Source organism: Pelecanus crispus, chromosome 21 (assembly GCF_030463565.1).
Source record: "Pelecanus crispus isolate bPelCri1 chromosome 21, bPelCri1.pri, whole genome shotgun sequence".
NCBI classification, from domain to species: domain Eukaryota; kingdom Metazoa; phylum Chordata; class Aves; order Pelecaniformes; family Pelecanidae; genus Pelecanus; species Pelecanus crispus.
The window spans coordinates 5,551,128-5,569,497 of record NC_134663.1 but is presented as its reverse complement, the minus strand read 5'-3'; the positions used below and the strand labels follow the sequence as shown (position 1 = coordinate 5,569,497).

The following is an 18,370-nucleotide window of genomic DNA, read 5'->3' as shown; positions in this document are numbered from 1 at the left end:
ACCTTTGTGCTTCATATGCAGAGCAGACCTGGACACACAGATAGTTAGAGTTTGAGTCGAAAAGAAGCAAGCAGCGCAGCGTAGCTCTTTGCTAATGCGTGCTTAGCTCTGAAGATCTTTCTCTAGTCTGATTCATTTTCCTGGTTTCATTTACCTGTTTGCTGCTGGCTGTTGTTGCAGCACTTTAGAATACAAATTGTGGCGTATTGGCTTTTGTGGAATAATTATTTATTTAAAATACATTCTCTTATGATCCTTTGTCTTGTGCTAAATTTTAAAATACACATATATATTCTGTGTCTGAAGAGCCTGAAGAGGTTTGTGCTGAGAAGGATTTTTAAGATATTGGTGCTAATGACATGTGTCTCTTGTCTCTCCCCGCCCCCCTTTTCTCAGGACGATTTTCCTAGTATTGTTGTTTTCTCAGTATGCCAGAAATGTCAAATTTCCCTTACCCATTTACAAGTCCAAGAAAGGATGGACAGCATACAGGTTGCAGCTTTTCAAGATGTTCCCTGTAAGTGGTTGAACTTGTTCTTCAGTTGGCAGAAAAACCCTAATTTGTGTTGGGGGGTGTTCTTGGTTTTGATTTTTTCTTAATAATACAGTAGATCACAAAGGTGAGATAAAAGCTTAAATGGGCTTATAGGAAACTTAACTAAATGGCTCATTTGCCACAGGAAATAGTCTCATATTGTAGTCTTGCCAGATTCCATTCTGGTATCCATCTCTGATGAAGAGTAATTGAAGTGATGAAGATCATGGAGGGGAGGGAAGGGGGTGTAGAGAAGAAGGTATGTTTATGCATGCAGTGAAAGCCTAAACTGAACCTTCCAAAAAGGGGTGGCAAGATCATTATCTTGCAGTTTTATGAAAGCAATACTCCATTCCCCCATGTGAAAGACTTCTTTTTATTTCTCTGGTAAAGTTGAGACTAATTCACTACTTTGTTTAAGTGCCCATTTGGAGACTTTCCCATTTGTTAGGGGAGAGAAGAGGCTTGCTCTAATTTTAAAGCTTTTGTAACAGCACCGTCGTTAGGGGCGGGGGGGGGACCACCTAATGGATCTATTACAGGTTTAACTGCTTGTTCAGACTTAACATACCACTGAAGATCACACTCAGATATGTGTGTAATAGATATTCTGTGCAGGAACTGTTTGCTGTTGATGAATATTGCCAATGATAGTTTATTTTAAACAGCTTTTTTCTGCTCTTTCACAGATTATTTTAGCTATCTTGGTGTCATGGTTGCTTTGCTTCATCTTCACCGTGACAGACGTCTTTCCCCCTGACAGTTCGAAGTACGGCTTCTACGCTCGCACAGATGCTCGACGAGGAGTGCTGTTGGTAGCTCCATGGTTCAAGGTTCCTTATCCTTGTAAGTATGTCTGGTTTTAAGGGCTGTTTTTCTAATAATATGCCTGTGAGTATCGTTTCTGATGTTTTCAGAAGCATTGCTATTTTTTTTTCCCTCAGTACTCTATTCTGATGCACTTCAACATGCACTGATCTAAAGACATTGTAGGTGGGGATGATGGGTTTTTTTCTTGTTTTCCGGTTTAATTTGATATCTTAATGTCTTAAGAAAGACTGAGTCTCTGAAACTTGAATTTGTAGAAGGCACTTGCAGGGTTTATCTAGGTAACTCTTGACTTCTAATAATATAGTGTGACTGTATATATAAAACATGGATTTTCAGGGAAGGGTTGATTTATCTGTACTTGTCAATACTGTGGTCAGCTGCTGTTAATGTTATACAATAATAAAGATGGGTTATTACAACTCCTGTTGTAATAGAGTAGTAGAGCTACTGAAGCCACTGATTCTCGTTGTCTAAAGAATCAGTAGTGCATGGAGTTTTTTCCAGCTTAATCCACTTCCCTGCCCCAAACACATGCGTTCTTGAATTAGCACAACTGTTAACAACTACACAAAAATGTCCTGACTTGTAGAAGTGGCATTGGAATCAGGCTGATGGGCAAGTCAGAGAATGCCAGTCAATGCTTATCAAAGGACAAAAAAGTATTTACAGGAGAACACAAAATGCTTTACACAGCATCTTGGATCTTTGTATTCTTTTGCTGGCCGCCTCTAAGTTCAAAGCTGTTAAAGGCTGTTTCCTATGGCATGAGATAGTTGCACAGCTGGTTCACCCTTGTGCTGCTCTGAAATTAATGGGGTGATAATAGAATAATATTCTACTAGAGTAATAGAAATTGTTAGAAATACCACTACATTGTAATGAGGCAGCTTCGTTGTGATTTTCCATATGCTTTGGTTCTGATTAGTTCTTAAAAGAAACCACTTCTAAAGCAGTACTTGCAAGATGTACAATAGAAGCTTTTGGGAAAGAAGAGGAAAACTTCTCCACCCTGATTAGACCTTTCTTATTTGTGAAGCCTTGTTCATTCACGTTTGTGTGACTTGAAGTTCCTTTTGTTGCAAGAGGCTCATCTATTTCAAAGAGATAAAAGCATCAAGGCAATTGCTGTGGAAAACCTGCCAAGCTTTTCTACAGGCTTAAATTAATCTTATTTTCTCTTCTACAGAAATTTGGACTTGGAAGGTGTTTGTGCAGTGATCATAGCTGGTTGTTGGCCATTCTCTTTGGTAGACTAATCTTGCAACCAAAGACTGAGTTTTCACTGCAATAATAATTAAGTGGCATTTGCCTCACTGATCAGAATTGTTTTTTCACAAGCGGTAGTTCAAATTCCTTCCCTCTGAACAGGAGGAATTTTTTTGGTGGCGTTCAGGGTTTTTTTGGGTGTTTTCCAAGCATGATCAAAGCAGTTGGTTAGGCAGTTTTTCCTTTGCTCCTTTCATCTACTTGGACTTGCCAGACTGTGTTACTGTGAAAGGGAGTTTGTTGATTCCATTAAAGATTAATAAATTGCTGTATGTTTTGATATCTAAATTGTTTTCTGTGGCACAAGAGATTTCAGTTTTCTTTTCTTCACAGTTCAGTGGGGACTGCCAACAATTTCAGCCGCTGGAGTAATAGGAATGCTTAGCGCAGTTGTTGCTAGCATTATTGAATCAATAGGAGATTACTATGCCTGTGCCAGGTTGTCTTGCGCTCCTCCTCCACCTATTCATGCAATAAACAGGTATGTCAAAAAAAGAAATATTTTTCATTAAGGTACTTTTTTTTTTACTTTTTTTTTTCCTCCCTTCGGATAAGACAGGAATGTGTTCTGAGTTTAAATGTTACAATTTGGTCAAACACAAGGGCCAAGGATCTGAAATACAAGATGCAACTGTCATGTTGAATTATTTTGTTGCAAATGTGGCATTGGAAACCTAGCCCTATTCCTGCTGGAGTCTGTGGAAGTTAATAGTACAGTTCCGTAGGGACAGAACTCTAAATTGGTTCTGCAGTCGGGGTAGATTATCAAATTCACCTGAAATGCAATTTTAGACACAAAGAGCAGCTCTAAGTTTAACTTGAACTCTTTTGTAATTTCCTCAGTTTAAGAATGTGGGTATCTAAGACGTAGAAAACGGAACTTGGGCTGGTTTTCCAGGTGTGTTGGAGCTTGAAACATGAATTATTATAATTCATGTGGGACAGATGCCTGAACAGGCTCCCATGTAGCATGCAGTCATAAAGCACCATCTGAAGTGAGTCTACACTAATACAAGTTTGCCTCTTTTTTTCTGTCTGTGATTTACAGAGGGATTTTTATTGAGGGTCTCTCCTGTGTTCTGGATGGAGTATTTGGGACAGGGAATGGATCCACTTCTTCCAGCCCTAACATCGGTGTCTTGGGCATCACAAAGGTATGTGCTTTACCTTGATTACTCAGTGACTTGAATATTTTATCTCCTCTGGTGGATGACTTACACCATTTTCACGTTTCACAGCATGTTCCTCTCCCAAGAAACCGTAATACTTAGTACTTTGTGCAGACAAACTTTACATGGCATTCTGAATTTACATAACTTGTCTGTACCAGCCATTGTCTAATGGAAATGCATTCTAGATAAGGACCCCAAAAATGTTCTTTTTATTTGGAGCGAAGGGCAGTTAGAAAACCTACATAAAGCAGATGATGCTAAAGCAGCTATCCCTTTGAAAACCAAAAAGGCATGCCAGGGCTCTAGGGTGTTTTGAGTTGAGGTATAAACACTGTAAAGTGTAGAAATTGGTACTCTTTTGGATGTCTTGGCTCTGAAAGCATCGCTAGAGAACTGACTATTTTTAATGCCTTGCTTGAACACACAATGAAATGCAGCTTGAGGTCCTTGGGTCTTATCTGCGTCTGTACTAGGACGTCATGCAGACACAGCTAGAACAGGAGCTGCAGTCAAGGTAACTTCGAAGTTAAATGCACCCTAAATATTTGTTTCCATCATGATAGTTTTTTAGGCACTGAGTGTGCTTAGGGGATTACATATTTTTTGGGGTGTTACTCAGCAAAATATACAAGCACTTGAGGAATTTCTTTGTTCACATGCAGAACTGGATGTGTGCTTGAATGCCTTGCTGAACTGGGAGACCTTGGACTGCAGATAGATTTGCTTGATATTGTTAATTTAACCTTGTTAAGGAATATCACCAAAATTGGTAACAGTAATTTATGTTGTAAATACGTACATCTTGTTGCATATTTCACTTGGAGGCTGTAAATCTCCTTCATGCATACAAGGTAGAAAATGTATGCTCTCCACTTACAATAACTCATCCCTCTGACTGAATTCAATATAGATGATGAATTTATCTTCAGCCATTTTTTTTTCTGCACAAAGGATGATTCTGTTCGGTTTTAGGGTGGAATATAAATACTAATAGCACCATCTGCTGTCTGTGTAAGTCTTCCCTTCAGTTGCTGATGGAAATTTCCTAGAATAAATTTTGGTTAGAAAAATCCTTAAAGAAAAGTTTATTCTGTTCTGCTTCCTTTCTGTTGCTACTTCATAGGAGTCGATATGAATTAACAGCACTTTTTTATTAACAGTCCACAGAAATGAGTGTACATTTTGCTTTGGAACAGCGAAAAAAGAATGTTAAGCTGGCAGCTGTTACAGAGAACAGAGTTAACTACAGTTAGGTCTGTTCAGAGCACACGATGGAAGCGTGAATGTGCCTTGTCCAGAATGGCACAGCTGGATGGCTGTGCTCCAGTGCTTTGTCGTCTTTTCCTGTCTGCATACTCATTTCTAAAAACCTAATAGTTTTTCCACTTCAATTTATATCAAAATAGTTTTTTGGCATGTAGATACTCTGCTGCTTATTTGGGAGAGGAAATCTTTAGTGCTCACTAAAGACTACATAGTCCTGGTGATCCCGTTACACCAGTGCAACATTTGAAAAGGCATTTACCTCCCTTGAAATCAGTATATGATCATGCTTAGAATTTAAATTTGAGGCTCCAAATAGATGTAAATACTGCAAAGTCTTTGAGCTAGTCTGAGGGAGTTTTATTTCATGAGAGGAGAATCAGTTAAATCTGATCAGTTGGGGCAAAAGTATTGGTAGCTTATGCCGTAATGTTGGTGATGAAATGGATACTCCAGTAGGGTACTAGGTGCCATATTATGCACTCCAAAATAATCACATAAAGTGTGTGTACGAGTGCCTGGGAATAAATATGTAGTTTGAGCTAAATGCTGACCAGGATGCTTTCAGTAGCTTTCAAAAGGAGCTTAATTTGTTTGCCTTGTAGTGATTGAGCATTTGCATAAATAAATGTTGCTATCGTGCGGATTTTTTAAAGAATCTGCCTATTTCATGCAGGAAGATAATTTTAGAGCAAGATATTGGTGGTCCTAAGGAAATTAATATGTTTCTAAAAAACAGAGAAAGGTGCAGGCTAACTTCTGTTCTTATTCTAGTGAACACCCGAATTTACTGGTCTAGCTTCTGTTTGTAGGTGAACACATCTCAGCTAAAAATTAAGCAGTAAAGAATATGGGGGAAAGAAGTACTTTTACCCTAAACATGCCTACTGTATTTTTTTCTCATTTCACTCATTTACCTCAGTCACACACGATTAATAAATTAACATCTACTTCTTTTTGAAGCTTAATACTCTGTAACAGGACACCTAGAAACCACCTTACCAGCGTAACGGGGTTTTTTGTACCTGGTGCACTTCTTATGCAAGTATAACACTATTAAAATATTGAACGTTCAGGTTTATGAACTGCCCCTACCACTACAACATAGTGCCAGAGAAATACTGCCCTGAAGTTTGAATGCTTAAAATAAAAATGGGAAGGAAATGCAGGCACTTGGTTTCATAGTGTTAGCACAGCCATGATTTGCATATGAAGTGAATTCAGTTCTGATCTCAAAGAGGGAGGTTATAAAATCATTTTATAATCTCTGTCTAGAAAGCCGGCATCTCCTTCAAGTGAACTGCATGGTAGGTAATTAATACATATATTCTTGTGTAAAAGGGCAGCAACACATGGATTTAAATTTTTTTGCTGCTGCTGCATTACAATTGATCCATTTGTCACCTCTCCTAGTTATGGTCTGTTTGTTTTCTTTATTGTAGATGGGACTGTGCCACATTTTATGGTTATTGTGGCTATAGCAGTTACAGATGGTTTTAAAGATGACTTATGTTAACAAAACCAAAATCAAACAAAGTCATGTTGGAATTGGAGTGCAGCCATGTTACAGCGGAGCCCTCCAAGACATTTGTAAAGGCTCTGCAGCCTGTGTTTTAACACCACAAAAAAATACACATGGAAGCTTGAAAGGAAGTTTTAAATGCGAAAGAGAATAATAAAATAAAATGCAAGGCATGAAGTTGGACTAAGTGTGGACTTTTCCCAGCGTCCGTCCTTTTTTGTTTGTTCTCCCGCAGGTTGGAAGCCGCAGGGTTATTCAGTACGGGGCAGCCTTCATGCTCTTGCTTGGGATGGTTGGCAAGTTCAGTGCTCTCTTTGCATCGCTGCCTGACCCCGTGCTTGGTGCCCTCTTCTGCACTCTCTTTGGTAACGTATGGTTTTTTGCTCCTCTTTGTGTCCTGCGTGGCTATATCTTTTTACTCTAGTGCTGTGTTTATATGTATGTTGCTGTCTTTTTTCTTTTTTTTTTTTTTTTGAAGGAAAAAGCTGTATAAAAGCTGAGACTTGTTTTATTTTCATTTAGGGATGATTACGGCTGTGGGTCTGTCCAACCTCCAGTTCATAGATTTAAATTCTTCTCGTAACCTGTTTGTACTTGGATTTTCCATTTTCTTTGGACTTGTCCTTCCAAGCTATCTCAAACAAAATCCACTGGTCACAGGTATGTGTTTCTGCTCATTTACATGAAGCATGCTTTTACCTTATACTCATATGCAAAGTACATAGAAGTACAAAGTAATGTAAAGGGTAAACAAGAGAAAAAACCAAAGTATTATGGAGACAATAAAAGCTATAAATAAGAAGGCAGGTGTGTTCAGAGGAGAATTAATTGACATGCTGAGACCTGAATTGAATGTTTCAGTGGGATACATCTGAAGTTGCCGTGCTTTCTCAGGGTACGATTGTAGAGCAATGGAAGGAGGCGATTGCCAGTTGGACTGGAAAAAGGACTAAAAGGGTGAATGAGTTGTAAATGATGTTAAAAGAACAAGGAGAAATGCCAAGGTAGAGCTTGGAAGCTAGGAATTTGTTTCGGGTTTTGAAATTTTTTGTCATTGCAGACATGTGTTCTGAATCTGAATTTTAATGAACTCAGTTTCAGACTGTTAGCCAAATTATATCGTTTTGGTGACTTGATGAAGAAGGTTTTCTATTTTAACACTACCTTCTCAGTGGTGGTCATGGCAGTGTATGTCATCAAAGGAAGAGTCTCTACAGGAATACTTAACTTGGATTTTTTTTTTTTTTTTTAAAAAAGGAAAGATTAACTAACTTTTTGTAGCTGTCACTTCAGAGCCAGATTTAAGAGCATATCTAACCTACTAAGTTGTTCAGAAAAGTAGATCATTCAAGCAGAGTTAGGTGATGATACATTAACACAGTGTTCTTCCGTGAATTGATGCTATTAAGTCTTGCCCTTTTAAAAAGTAAATGTTTATAAAAGGAATTACTTCCGTCCACATGATTTTACATTATGGACATTTCTCCTTCTCCATTTTGTAGTTTTCTATTTAGTTTAAATTAAGCAGTTGTGTCTTCAATAGAAACTAAAATGGCATTTCATTACATTTTTATAAGCAACTGAACGTTCATGGAGTTACGTTTTGGGAGAGAAGGGGTCCCCATGGTGTACAGAAGGCTCTTCTGCATCTGTTCCCACGTGGTTTTAAGAGTCCTATTTGAGCAAATTCCTCAGTGAACTCAGTAGCGAGTTTTCCCAGTTGACCTGTGTGCAAATCAGTAGGATGTGTACGATAAAAATTCAAATTCTAAATATTTTTTTTCCTGTTCTTCTAGGAATAGCGGGCATTGATCAAGTATTAAACGTTCTTCTCACTACAGCCATGTTTGTCGGTGGCTGCGTTGCGTTTATTTTGGATAATACCATTCCAGGTCAGCATGTGAACTTGTCATTTTATCTGAAATAATAACTGCCTTTCTGAATGAAGGTAGCACAGCGTTTCATGGAGGCAGGAGATGAGGAAGAGATCACTGCTTTTGTTGTTGACTTCTTTAATGCCTAGAGCAGACTGCTTAACACCTGCGTGCCTCAGTTTTCTTGAGAACACTTTGAATCTTTTTCAGGTTAAGGTCTCCATCCTATTAAACGTATAAAATAGCTGATAAAAATCAAACCAGAATGGTAGTCTTCAGGAGGCAGAGTAAAAATATTTTAAGATTCAAAACTGCTTCCACTCATTTAAGAGCAAAAATTTGCCTCGACTTCCAGTTACAAAATAAACAGATAATAGCCAGTTCCAATAAACATTTTTTTTCCCCTTCTTCCTGCCTCTTTGAGGAATCTAGAAGATCTTTCTAGTGCTTTGCTGAACATAGTGTCTGAGACTTGGCGTTTTCTTTCTTCTCTTAACCTCTACTATGTATATGTATATGCACATAAGGATATTAATTTTTTTTCCTTTTTCCGTTCTATTGACTTCTAGGAAGCCCTGAAGAAAGGGGAATACGGAAATGGAAGAAAGGGGTTGGTAAAGGAAGCAAGTCACTGGATGGCATGGAAACATATGATTTGCCTTTTGGCATGAACTTTATTAAAAAATACAGGTGTTTCAGCTTCCTGCCCATCAGCCCTACCTTTGTGGGTTACACGTGGAAAGGCTTCAGGAAAAGCAGTAACTGCAGGAGTTCAGATGAAGACTCAGAAGCTACAGTATAGCCTTAGTTGAAATTATATTATCTAGTTGTAGTAAAAGATGTATTTGCAGTTTCTTGCTGATTAAGAAGCATTAAAATATATGTTTTGTATATCTGCATTTAAATTCTGGAGCCAGAGCTGAGACGGATTTAAAAAAAAAAAAAAGCTTTCCTGTTGTGGGTGGTGGTAGCCAGATCTAGTGTCTCTGGGTCAAATTCGCAAATGCTCCTCTCTTTGGTTTTCAAAAGCTATAGATACCTGCGCACCTAAGTCTGTTTATTTTAAACGGGGCTTAGGTTCCAGAAGTATGTAGGTGCTATTGAAAAATGTTACTTTTTATGGTTATTTTATTTAAGTCATTGATGCTGGCATTTTTGGCGCATTCATTGCTGGCAATGTTAGTTACGCCAGAAAATTTGAATCCTGTGAGAAGGAGGGGCGGGGAAAAAAAGGAAAAAAATTTACTTCTAGTCATGCCAAATCCCATATGTATTGTTCTCTGCTCACTGATTGCACATTCCGTATTCTCAGTCCCCTGGAAACCAGACTTAGTTGATACTGGCAAATCATGAGAGTATTTTTTTGAATTACCGATGCATCAGTCAGATGTGCAGTGTTAAGACAGAAAGTTTCTGTAATAACTTCGCCGACAAAAACTATGACCGACTTCTGATGGCTTAGTGCTGTAGAAGGAACCACGCATTTCATGTCAGTTCACATTTTTCAACGTTTGCTTTTTCTGCCTGGCATTAAACCACCTAATTATAGTGTCCAGGTGCAGGTTTTCTTTAAAGGGACACATGTAGCTTGAGTTTTACAGAGATGGGAAAGTTTTAACTTCCAGACAGGACCTGGTAACAGTTTTTACAGTGCAATGCCTGTATCCAGCAAGAGATTTCCTGAACAAAAATGCTGATTTGTCAAGCAGTTCTAAGCAATTAACATCTGTATACATGCAGCTTTCCCTGCAGGGAAAGCCACACGGTCAAAACGCTGCCGGCATTCACTGGTTTGGAACTGTGCAGAATTTTCTTGGTCAGATATCAAGAGCTGATGCTGCCGCCGAGCAGCTTACGTCGTATTGCCTCTTTTTCTTCTCTCTTTGTGGGGCTCCTGCAAAAGGTCATTACTGCTACAGAGGTCATCTCAAACGACAGAGACACTACATTTGATGTCCTCATCCACTGGATGGTTTAACGGGTATTGGGTCCAATCAGGGCACCATTCAGATTTTTTTTTTTTTCCTGGAATAGTCTCAGCTCTGATGTTATGTGGGTGTTCATGCTCATCATGCATTCATAATTAAAAGTTTTATTCATGTTTAGTGTTCTTACTATTGCAAGTTAGTTTTAGACTTCAGTGTGGCCCCAAAAGCATTTTTAAGCTGTGGAAATCATCAGGGAAATGTAGTGTAATGTAATTTCAAGGCCAGTATGCTCTACGGTGCTTGCGTTTTGTATTCCTGGAAAAAACATAACAGTAGATCCTGTAATTCAGTAATATATTTATCAAAGTTTGACTACTGGACAGGAGCGCAGGAACTCTGTTTTCTCTGAGTCTGCTTCCAGGTGAATTTGTTATTGGTTATTGAAGCATGGAAGGGTTGGGGTGGGGAGGGCAAGGAAAGAACTTAACGGATCAGTACTGAATAGTGTAGAGTCGGAATGATTCCATTGATATCGTTCTCAGCATGCCATAGCTGTTTCCAGAAACTATTTTATACCGCTTTTTCCATAACAGAGCATGTGTTTGTTCCTGCTTCAGGGAACTTTCAGTAGTTTGCAGTCTAGGTGTCAATTGGACTATCTCGAAAGCTGGTCGGAAGAGTTATTGTGTAGTAGACAAGGTTAGTTTGCCTGTGAAACAAAGTCATTTTTGTCATTTTTATAATTCTTAAATTTTTCCTCTTCAGGTAGTGAGGTGTTATATTTCCACATCCACTTGCAGATAGTTTGAGTGCGGAGACCTCTACTCAGTGGCACGAAGCTTCCAAATTTCCCAACTTTATGTGCAACCAAAGATGTGTGGGAGACATGGGGGAGTTAAATATATATATATAAAAGGAAAAAAAAAAAAAGCCACCTATGTACGGTGGTTGTAATGATGTAAAATGCCAAAGGTGGTTGTCTTGTAAATGTTGCGAAAGGGAGGCAAGAGTTTTTTTATTTAAAACAGTGCCACCTCAGAAATACAGAAATGTCAAGTCCAGTGATGCTGCTGGGCATGGAGCGTGGCAGTGACACCTGTGTCCCGAGGCTTTTCTAACTTCTCCCCCCAAATATTCTCTTGATAACTTCAGTGCTTACGCAGTCATGAGACGAGGCGATGAGAAATAGCATTTCTCTTCTCTCACCTTTGGCTGAAGTAAAGCTGTGCATGTTCTGTATTGCCTTCACTTGGGAATTGCCAGGACGCTTCCGTCAAATGACAGGGCAGCAAATCCATTTTTGCTGGATGTTTTTTTCTTCTCCCCAGAGCAGAACACCACTCCTTTCTTGCAGCGTAGGAAAGACTATCCAAATAGGTGAAGTCCAATTACTCTGTTTAACTGTTGGATTTAATTTTTTTGGTGACTTTGGGTCCTACCGTGCCGATTCTGTTGAGTGGCTGAGAGAAGTGCAGTAGCGTTTAGCCGGCGTGTTTGCTTTTCTAGCCACTTACCTTGGTAACACTAAAATAAGTAGTTGTAGTTAGCAGTCATTTTTGTAACCAGATCTGTATATGTAACAACTCTCTCCATCTTATTACAAACATGAATGGTTAAAGATGAGCCTCGGTTTTGCAAAGGACACCACTGAAGCAGCTGTAATGTCTCTCGAGGGGTTACGCTGGAGTCATTGGCAGTACCTTGAACGTCCAGCGCGTGCAGCCGCTGCACCCGGGGTATTGCTATTAAAGCGTGCGTCTCCCCAGCGCTGGGAGGTGAGCGAAGGACGGAGCTGACGCGTGGGTGCCTTGGGAAGAGAAGCTCCCCTTTCTCTTCCCGATGCGCCTGAAACCGTCCCAGAGCTGCCAGTCGAAGATGCATTGCTTTTCTTTGTGAGGGAAAGAACTCTGAATTGCCCCCGGCTTTGTGCAGTGGCGGCAGGCGATCGTGGACCCTAAATCCTTCTCCCTTGTCCGCTTTTCTGTATTAGGGTTTTAGTAGCTGTTGTGAAATGCCCTGGCCGGGGGGAGCACGGTGCGCAGGCTGAGCTGCTGCGCAGCAGCTGCTGGCAGATGTGTTGCAGAGGATCAACGTGCAGTTTTTGGAAAGCATTTAAATATTTCCTGTTTGCTGGTTACGTCCAGGCTTTGATGCGTAAGGGTGGCTGGGTGTAGAAATCTGACTGTAAATGCAATACTGTGTTTTTCCTATATGTGTTACTGCCTGCCTTTCAAACAGCTAAACTAAACAAAACCACATAGGGAAGACGACACCTGAGAGATGAGGTAAGAGGCAATGTTTCAACCAAACTTTTAAGACGGAAAGGCAAATATTCATGGTAGAAATATCATTTTGTCATATCAAAGATGGCATCGATGTATGCAAAACAAAATAACTTGGGCCTTTTGTAATTGATATTCTATTGTATTTTTTTTAGGTTAAATTAAGAATTCTTGCTAACATGTTGAAACACGTTTTCTAAAGCAAATACTTGCAAATTATACCTATAGAAATTTAGGTTTCATAGCTAACAGCTATGGCTGATTAATGTTGTCATATTAGAGTGTGTTGGTGGAGGAACTTAAATCAGGTACCTCACTCGGAAAGTTCAAACTTTAAACCCACAATTTGCTTTATGCCTTTTAGTACTGACTTTAAATATGGCAACTTGGTTTGTACATGAATATTGCAGTATTTTATTTCCATATATTAAAAATAACATTTCCACTCAGGATAATGATGGCAGTTTTCCTGGGAGGGAGTGGTATGATTGTCATGACAATGTCATGTGATGGTAGAATTTCTTCATTGACGAATCTATAGTAGTTGTGTATACTTTATTTACCCATGTTTATGTTCCTACCAAAAACTAAAGGGTTTCTTTATCGTTCATCTCCCTACTGAGATCTTGGTACTCCCGATGCAGAATTGGCGCTTGCAGACTGAAATCCTCAGTACTATTTATACCACAGGGAGCGTCCGTGAGTGCAGCCGGTCATCTGTAGCGTTGCATCCTTAATAAAAAGCGTTGGAAGTCGCATCACTTGTGGTACAAACAGCACTCCCGGCACACGTGGTTTAAAATAGCCGGCTTCTAATGGTTTGAGCGAGCCATTGGATGCTTGCTGCAATCTAAACCAACCTGTGCTTGACGTAATTTGTGTATCGATCTAGAAAATGCGTGTGTGACAGACCAGCACAACCTACGGTGTTTCTTTTACGTGGCCTTCTTAAACCAAAAGCGACTTTTGTTTCATTTTGGTTTTTTTTTTTAAAGGGGAGGGGGGAGTGGTGGGTCACTCATTTTTGCAGAAAATGTCCCACTTGGTGCATGTTCCTTAGCATTCCGTAAGGCTGACGGCCTTTTTGGCCGTGGGATGGCAGGTACTCTCTGCTCTCGCGTCCCTGTAGCTGCGAGAGGGCACTGCGGTATTGAGGAGGCCACGAGTTCGCCAGTGTTTCGCTTCTGCCCATGAGTCTGTACAGCTTAGTGCTGGGCTGCTTCTAAGTATTGAGGATCCGTGTTCAGAGCCATCCAAAATATTCCTGTCTAGTTCTAATTTGACTGTGACTGTGCATTGTCATCCGTACATATTGATATGAGAGATATATTTAGAATTGCCGTGTGTACTATCTGGCATTTACTACATCTTTCCAGGTGAATCATCTTGCTGCCAGTCCAAATTATTGTACTTTGTCCGTTTATAACAACCTTTGGCGTAACAAACTATTGACTGTTCTTAGGCAGTGGGGATAAATTTTTTTTTCATGACTTTTTGTGACTGACTTTGGCTGTAAAACTTTTTCGTTAAACAGCAAGAGGTTTTTTGTTTCGAGGTTTTTTTTTTTGTTGTTGTTGTTCTGAGATGTGTAATTCTTTTATGGAGGTTTTTTTAATGTCATATTTTTTTCTAACATTGCTTCATTAAACAAATATTTAAAAATGTAATATTTGGACCAGATGTTGTGAATAATAGTAGATAAAGCTATTTTATTCTGTATTTTTAAAGCTGTTCAGTATAAATAAACGCGGGCATAGATGCAACTTGGCAGCGTGGTGTTACACTTCCTTTCAAACATCCCCTTCGAAGGAGAATCGGTGTTTTGGGAACCCAGGTGATTTGATGACCAAAGCATCTCTCTCTAGCAAGTGCCACCCAAAAATACAACCCCCAGGCGCCTTCCCGACCCTTCCAGCGCTCGGCCCACAAAGACGCATTAAATTTCCTTGGTGTATTTGGAAGAGGCATTCCTTACTGTCCATATGCCTTGTTGCTGTCTGTCCCTGCTCTCAGTGGAGGCACCTCCGAGATCTCCCTGTCAAAGCCACTGCACCGTCAGCGCCGACGTGCTCCTGAGCAATGTCCGTGCAGCAAAACCTAAGTGACTAATTTCCTAATTAAAATTAAAAAAACCCCGACCTTCAGGTTCTCGTAGTAATTTCCACTGAGCAGAGGCTTTGAGTTATTCCGTCCAGTTAAGAATAGGAGCAGCAAGGGTTACCAGCAGAGAAATAACCTCTGGTTTAGGGGTAAAGCCTTAGGATTGGGAATTTGGCTAAATTCTTGCCCTACCTTTGGCAATCTGTAGCCAAAGCGAAGTCTCCTGGGCCCCGTGCGGGGGCTGCCGTGTGCCCGAAGCGGTGCGCAGGGCACGGTGGATTTGGAGATGGCCCCTTGCTCCTCTTGGGACAGCGTGTAAAGATAAATTTGCCGAGTATCCCCTCGCCTCGTCACCAGCATCTAAAAAGAAAAAAAGCTGGCTAGCACCTTGCCTCATCCCCAGCCATTTAATGAAGTCGTTTGTTTTGTCTGGAGCTGTGGTACGGAATTCCTGATGTTAGCCCGGAGCACCAGTGATGGGCGGTAGCTGCCTGCGATGAATTGAGGACCTGGAAGCGCCTGGCCGAGGATACGCAGCGCCTTCAGAGGTCTGCCAGCCTTCAGGGCCTCTGAGCTGCTGCCGATTTCAAAGGCAATTGAGACACCCAAGTACCTTCTTAACTTAGGCGTAGCCCACCGCAACCAGTCCAAAAAAGGTGTGGTGGGCTGGGAAGAAAAATGGCAAAAAGCCACTTAAATTGGCAGCACGAGGGGGTGAAAGTAGACCCGGGACCAAAGCTGGTGGAGCAGCTGTGAACGTCTGGGTCCGTGATGGAGACGGCTCTGATTGTAATCCTGATTAATCCTTTGTGCTACTGCGCCAGAGCTCTGGAAATAATTGAGTTTTCTCCTTGTGTCTTGCCCGAATCGAAATTCAGCGTCGGCTGCGTTGACCCAGTAAGAAGGGCTTTACCCCAGGCGGAATCTCAAAACGCGAGGATTTTCAGAACGCCTGAAAGCCCTCAGGTGGGGATGGCGGCCGCGGTTCGAAGAAACACGTGTTAGGTACCAGCAAAGGGCTTGTCGAGAGCCGCGTCTCTTCCCGTCCGGCTCCCGGAGGCTGCGTGACGGCTGACAGATGCTCCTGAGCGAACGCGCATCCAAATGCGTAATATTGTTTGGTATTTACTGACAATCAGCTTGGGGGTCTTAAAGTTGAAATAATGGGAAGCTGCCAGGGCGTGAAAGAAGGGAGTTTGGATGCTTGCTCAGGCTGGGGGGAAATACTTGAATTTTGGAGAATTTGGGAGCTGGTGCCTTATGCTTGGGTCTGGCTGAGGTCCTTGACCCCCAGGCTCAGCTAGGGGAGCAGAAACAGAAGTAAATCCATCGAAGCCGATGGTTTCAAAGGCATCAACCACGATCCCTGCGTGGCATGTAGCACGGAAACGCTGATTGTGTGTGTGAAACAGGTGCCATAGCATCTCCGTGTGGCAAAACGCAGGCGCTGACTTTGGAGCATCCTTTTCCTGGGAGATTTTTGCAGCCGGGAGGGATGGTCGGGCTCACGGCAGCTGGCCAGGACCACGGTGGGGCAGGTCTGGGTTCCTTCCGCGTGGGTTTGGGTCTTGGCTTTGCGCGGGTGAGGAGGAGCTGGCAGCCTGTCCTGGCCTCGCGGGTTGCAGGACCGGGCCAAATTCCTTTTATTTGGTAAATGAATGCCTCTGTCCAGGCTCAACCCTTCCCGACCCACCAAGCAGGATGTCGCAAAATCAGGATTTAACCCCGGTTCTGCAAACAAGTTCCTCCTTGTGCTCACGCAAGAGCCCACAGCAAACCCCTCTAATTTTTTATTTTTTTTTTTTTTTCCCCCTCCACCTTTTGCTTTTGCTCCGACCGCATCCACCCCGCAGGCTGGGGGGCTATGGTAGAAGCTTTCCCTTTCTTTGGGGCTAAATCCCTGGGTTTTGGGGCCGGGGTTTGCACAGCGCGGGCAGCCGGGGCCGGCCCCGCTCCATTGTGCGGCACGGCCGGGCTCTTCCAGCGACAAAGGGCCTCTCATCGCCGGCAGCCCTCGAAGATGCTGCTGGAATATAAATACTAACCCCCAGCCCGGCTCGCTTTTGCCGAGTCAGTATTTCCCCTGGCCAGATGGCTCCTCCTGAACTTCTCGTATTTTACATACAAATCAAAAAAAATAAGGGGGGAAAAAAAAAAAAAAAGCCGATTACAATCTGTGGTTGTAAAGACTTGCTTGTTTTGCTAAACCAGCTGTTTAGATTATTTCTTTGTTTCTGTTTTTGGTGTTTTTTTCTCTTCGTGTGGGCTGTTTCTAGGCAAATTCCTTAAAAAGAAAAAAAGCCCGGAGAAGCCACAAAGCACTGGGAAAGGTCAGGAGCAGACAAAGGCGGAGGGACGTGGCTGCCCGCCGCCGCTCTTCTGGAATACTCCATACCTCCGTGCTCGCCCAAGCTCCCGCAGCGACGCGGGGTGCCCGGGCAGGATGGGACCCGCAGCCTGGGAGCGGGGGCTGGAGGCTGAGCGCCGTTTCGGAGGGAACCGTGACCCCAACTGCAACATCTGCTTCCAGGCAGATTTTTTTTTTTTTTTTTTTTCTTATTTATTTCCTCTTCAATCCCCTTCTCGGGGGCGGTTTTGGATGCAGACGGGATCCCACGGCCACGCTGGGAAGCGGTTGCTGCCAGCGCACGGCCCTGTTGCACCGTCCCGAAGGCAGAACGGAAAAGCGCGATGCCTGCCCGGGTCTGGCCCCGAATAGCGCGGCGTTTGGAGGCAGAAATAACCGCTTGAGCCCGTGTGATGGAGCCCGGGACTCCTGCACGGAGCTGGAGCTGATTCCAGAAGCTTTTCCAGCCTGGGTGCATGGGATGAGGCGTCCTTCGGGATCCCGGTCCTGGCACTGGGGATAGGGTGTCCTTCGGGATCACCGGGGATAGGGCGTCCTTCAGGATCCCGGTCCTGGCACCAGGGATAGGGCATCCTTTGGGATCCCGGTCCTGGCACCGGGGATAGGGCATCCTTTGGGATCCCAGTCCTGGCACCGGGGATAGGGCGTCCTTTGGGATCCCGGTCCTGGCACTGGGGATAGGGCGTCCTTCGGGATCACCGGGGATAGGGCGTCCTTCGGGATCCCAGTCCTGGCACCAGGGATAGGGCATCCTTTGGGATCCCGGTCCTGGCACCGGGGATAGGGCGTCCTTCGGGATCCCAGTCCTGGCACCAGGGATAGGACGTCCTTTGGGATCCCGGTCCTGACACCGGGGATAGGGCATCCTTTGGGATCCCAGTCCTGGCACCGGGGATAGGGTGTCCTTCGGGATCCCAGTCCTGGCACCGGGGATAGGGCGTCCTTCGGGATCACCGGGGATAGGGCGTCCTTCGGGATCCCGGTCCTGGCACCAGGGATAGGGCGTCCTTCGGGATCCCGGTCCTGGCACCGGGGATAGGGCGTCCTTTGGGATCCCGGTCCTGGCACCGGGGATAGGGCGTCCTTCGGGATCACCGGGGATAGGGCGTCCTTCGGGATTCCGGTCCTGGCACCAGGGATAGGGCGTCCTTCGGGATCCCAGTCCTGGCACCAGGGATAGGGCTTCCTTTGGGATCCCGGTCCTGGCACCGGGGATAGGGTGTCCTTTG

The 18,370-nt window shown here is 43.0% G+C and overlaps 1 protein-coding gene across 12 annotated transcripts in view; it reads left to right on the top strand.

The window, feature by feature from the left end:
• The window catches only part of SLC23A2 (solute carrier family 23 member 2), a 70,636-nt gene extending 56,964 nt beyond the window's left edge, over nucleotides 1-13,672 (top strand). For 11 of the 12 annotated variants that reach the window (XM_075724152.1, XM_075724151.1, XM_075724148.1 and 8 more), the window contains 8 exons: nucleotides 397-517; nucleotides 1,225-1,381; nucleotides 2,966-3,113; nucleotides 3,681-3,786; nucleotides 6,825-6,954; nucleotides 7,112-7,249; nucleotides 8,386-8,481; nucleotides 9,033-13,672. In XM_075724152.1, the coding sequence (XP_075580267.1) occupies nucleotides 397-517; nucleotides 1,225-1,381; nucleotides 2,966-3,113; nucleotides 3,681-3,786; nucleotides 6,825-6,954; nucleotides 7,112-7,249; nucleotides 8,386-8,481; nucleotides 9,033-9,265 (1,129 nt within the window). In that variant the 3' untranslated portion in view covers nucleotides 9,266-13,672. Of the gene's footprint in view, nucleotides 1-396; nucleotides 518-1,224; nucleotides 1,382-2,965; nucleotides 3,114-3,680; nucleotides 3,787-6,824; nucleotides 6,955-7,111; nucleotides 7,250-7,450; nucleotides 7,481-8,385; nucleotides 8,482-9,032 lie in introns of those variants that run through there. The other variant, XM_075724156.1, reaches the window with a different exon arrangement.
• The last annotated feature ends 4,698 nt before the right edge of the window (nucleotides 13,673-18,370 follow it).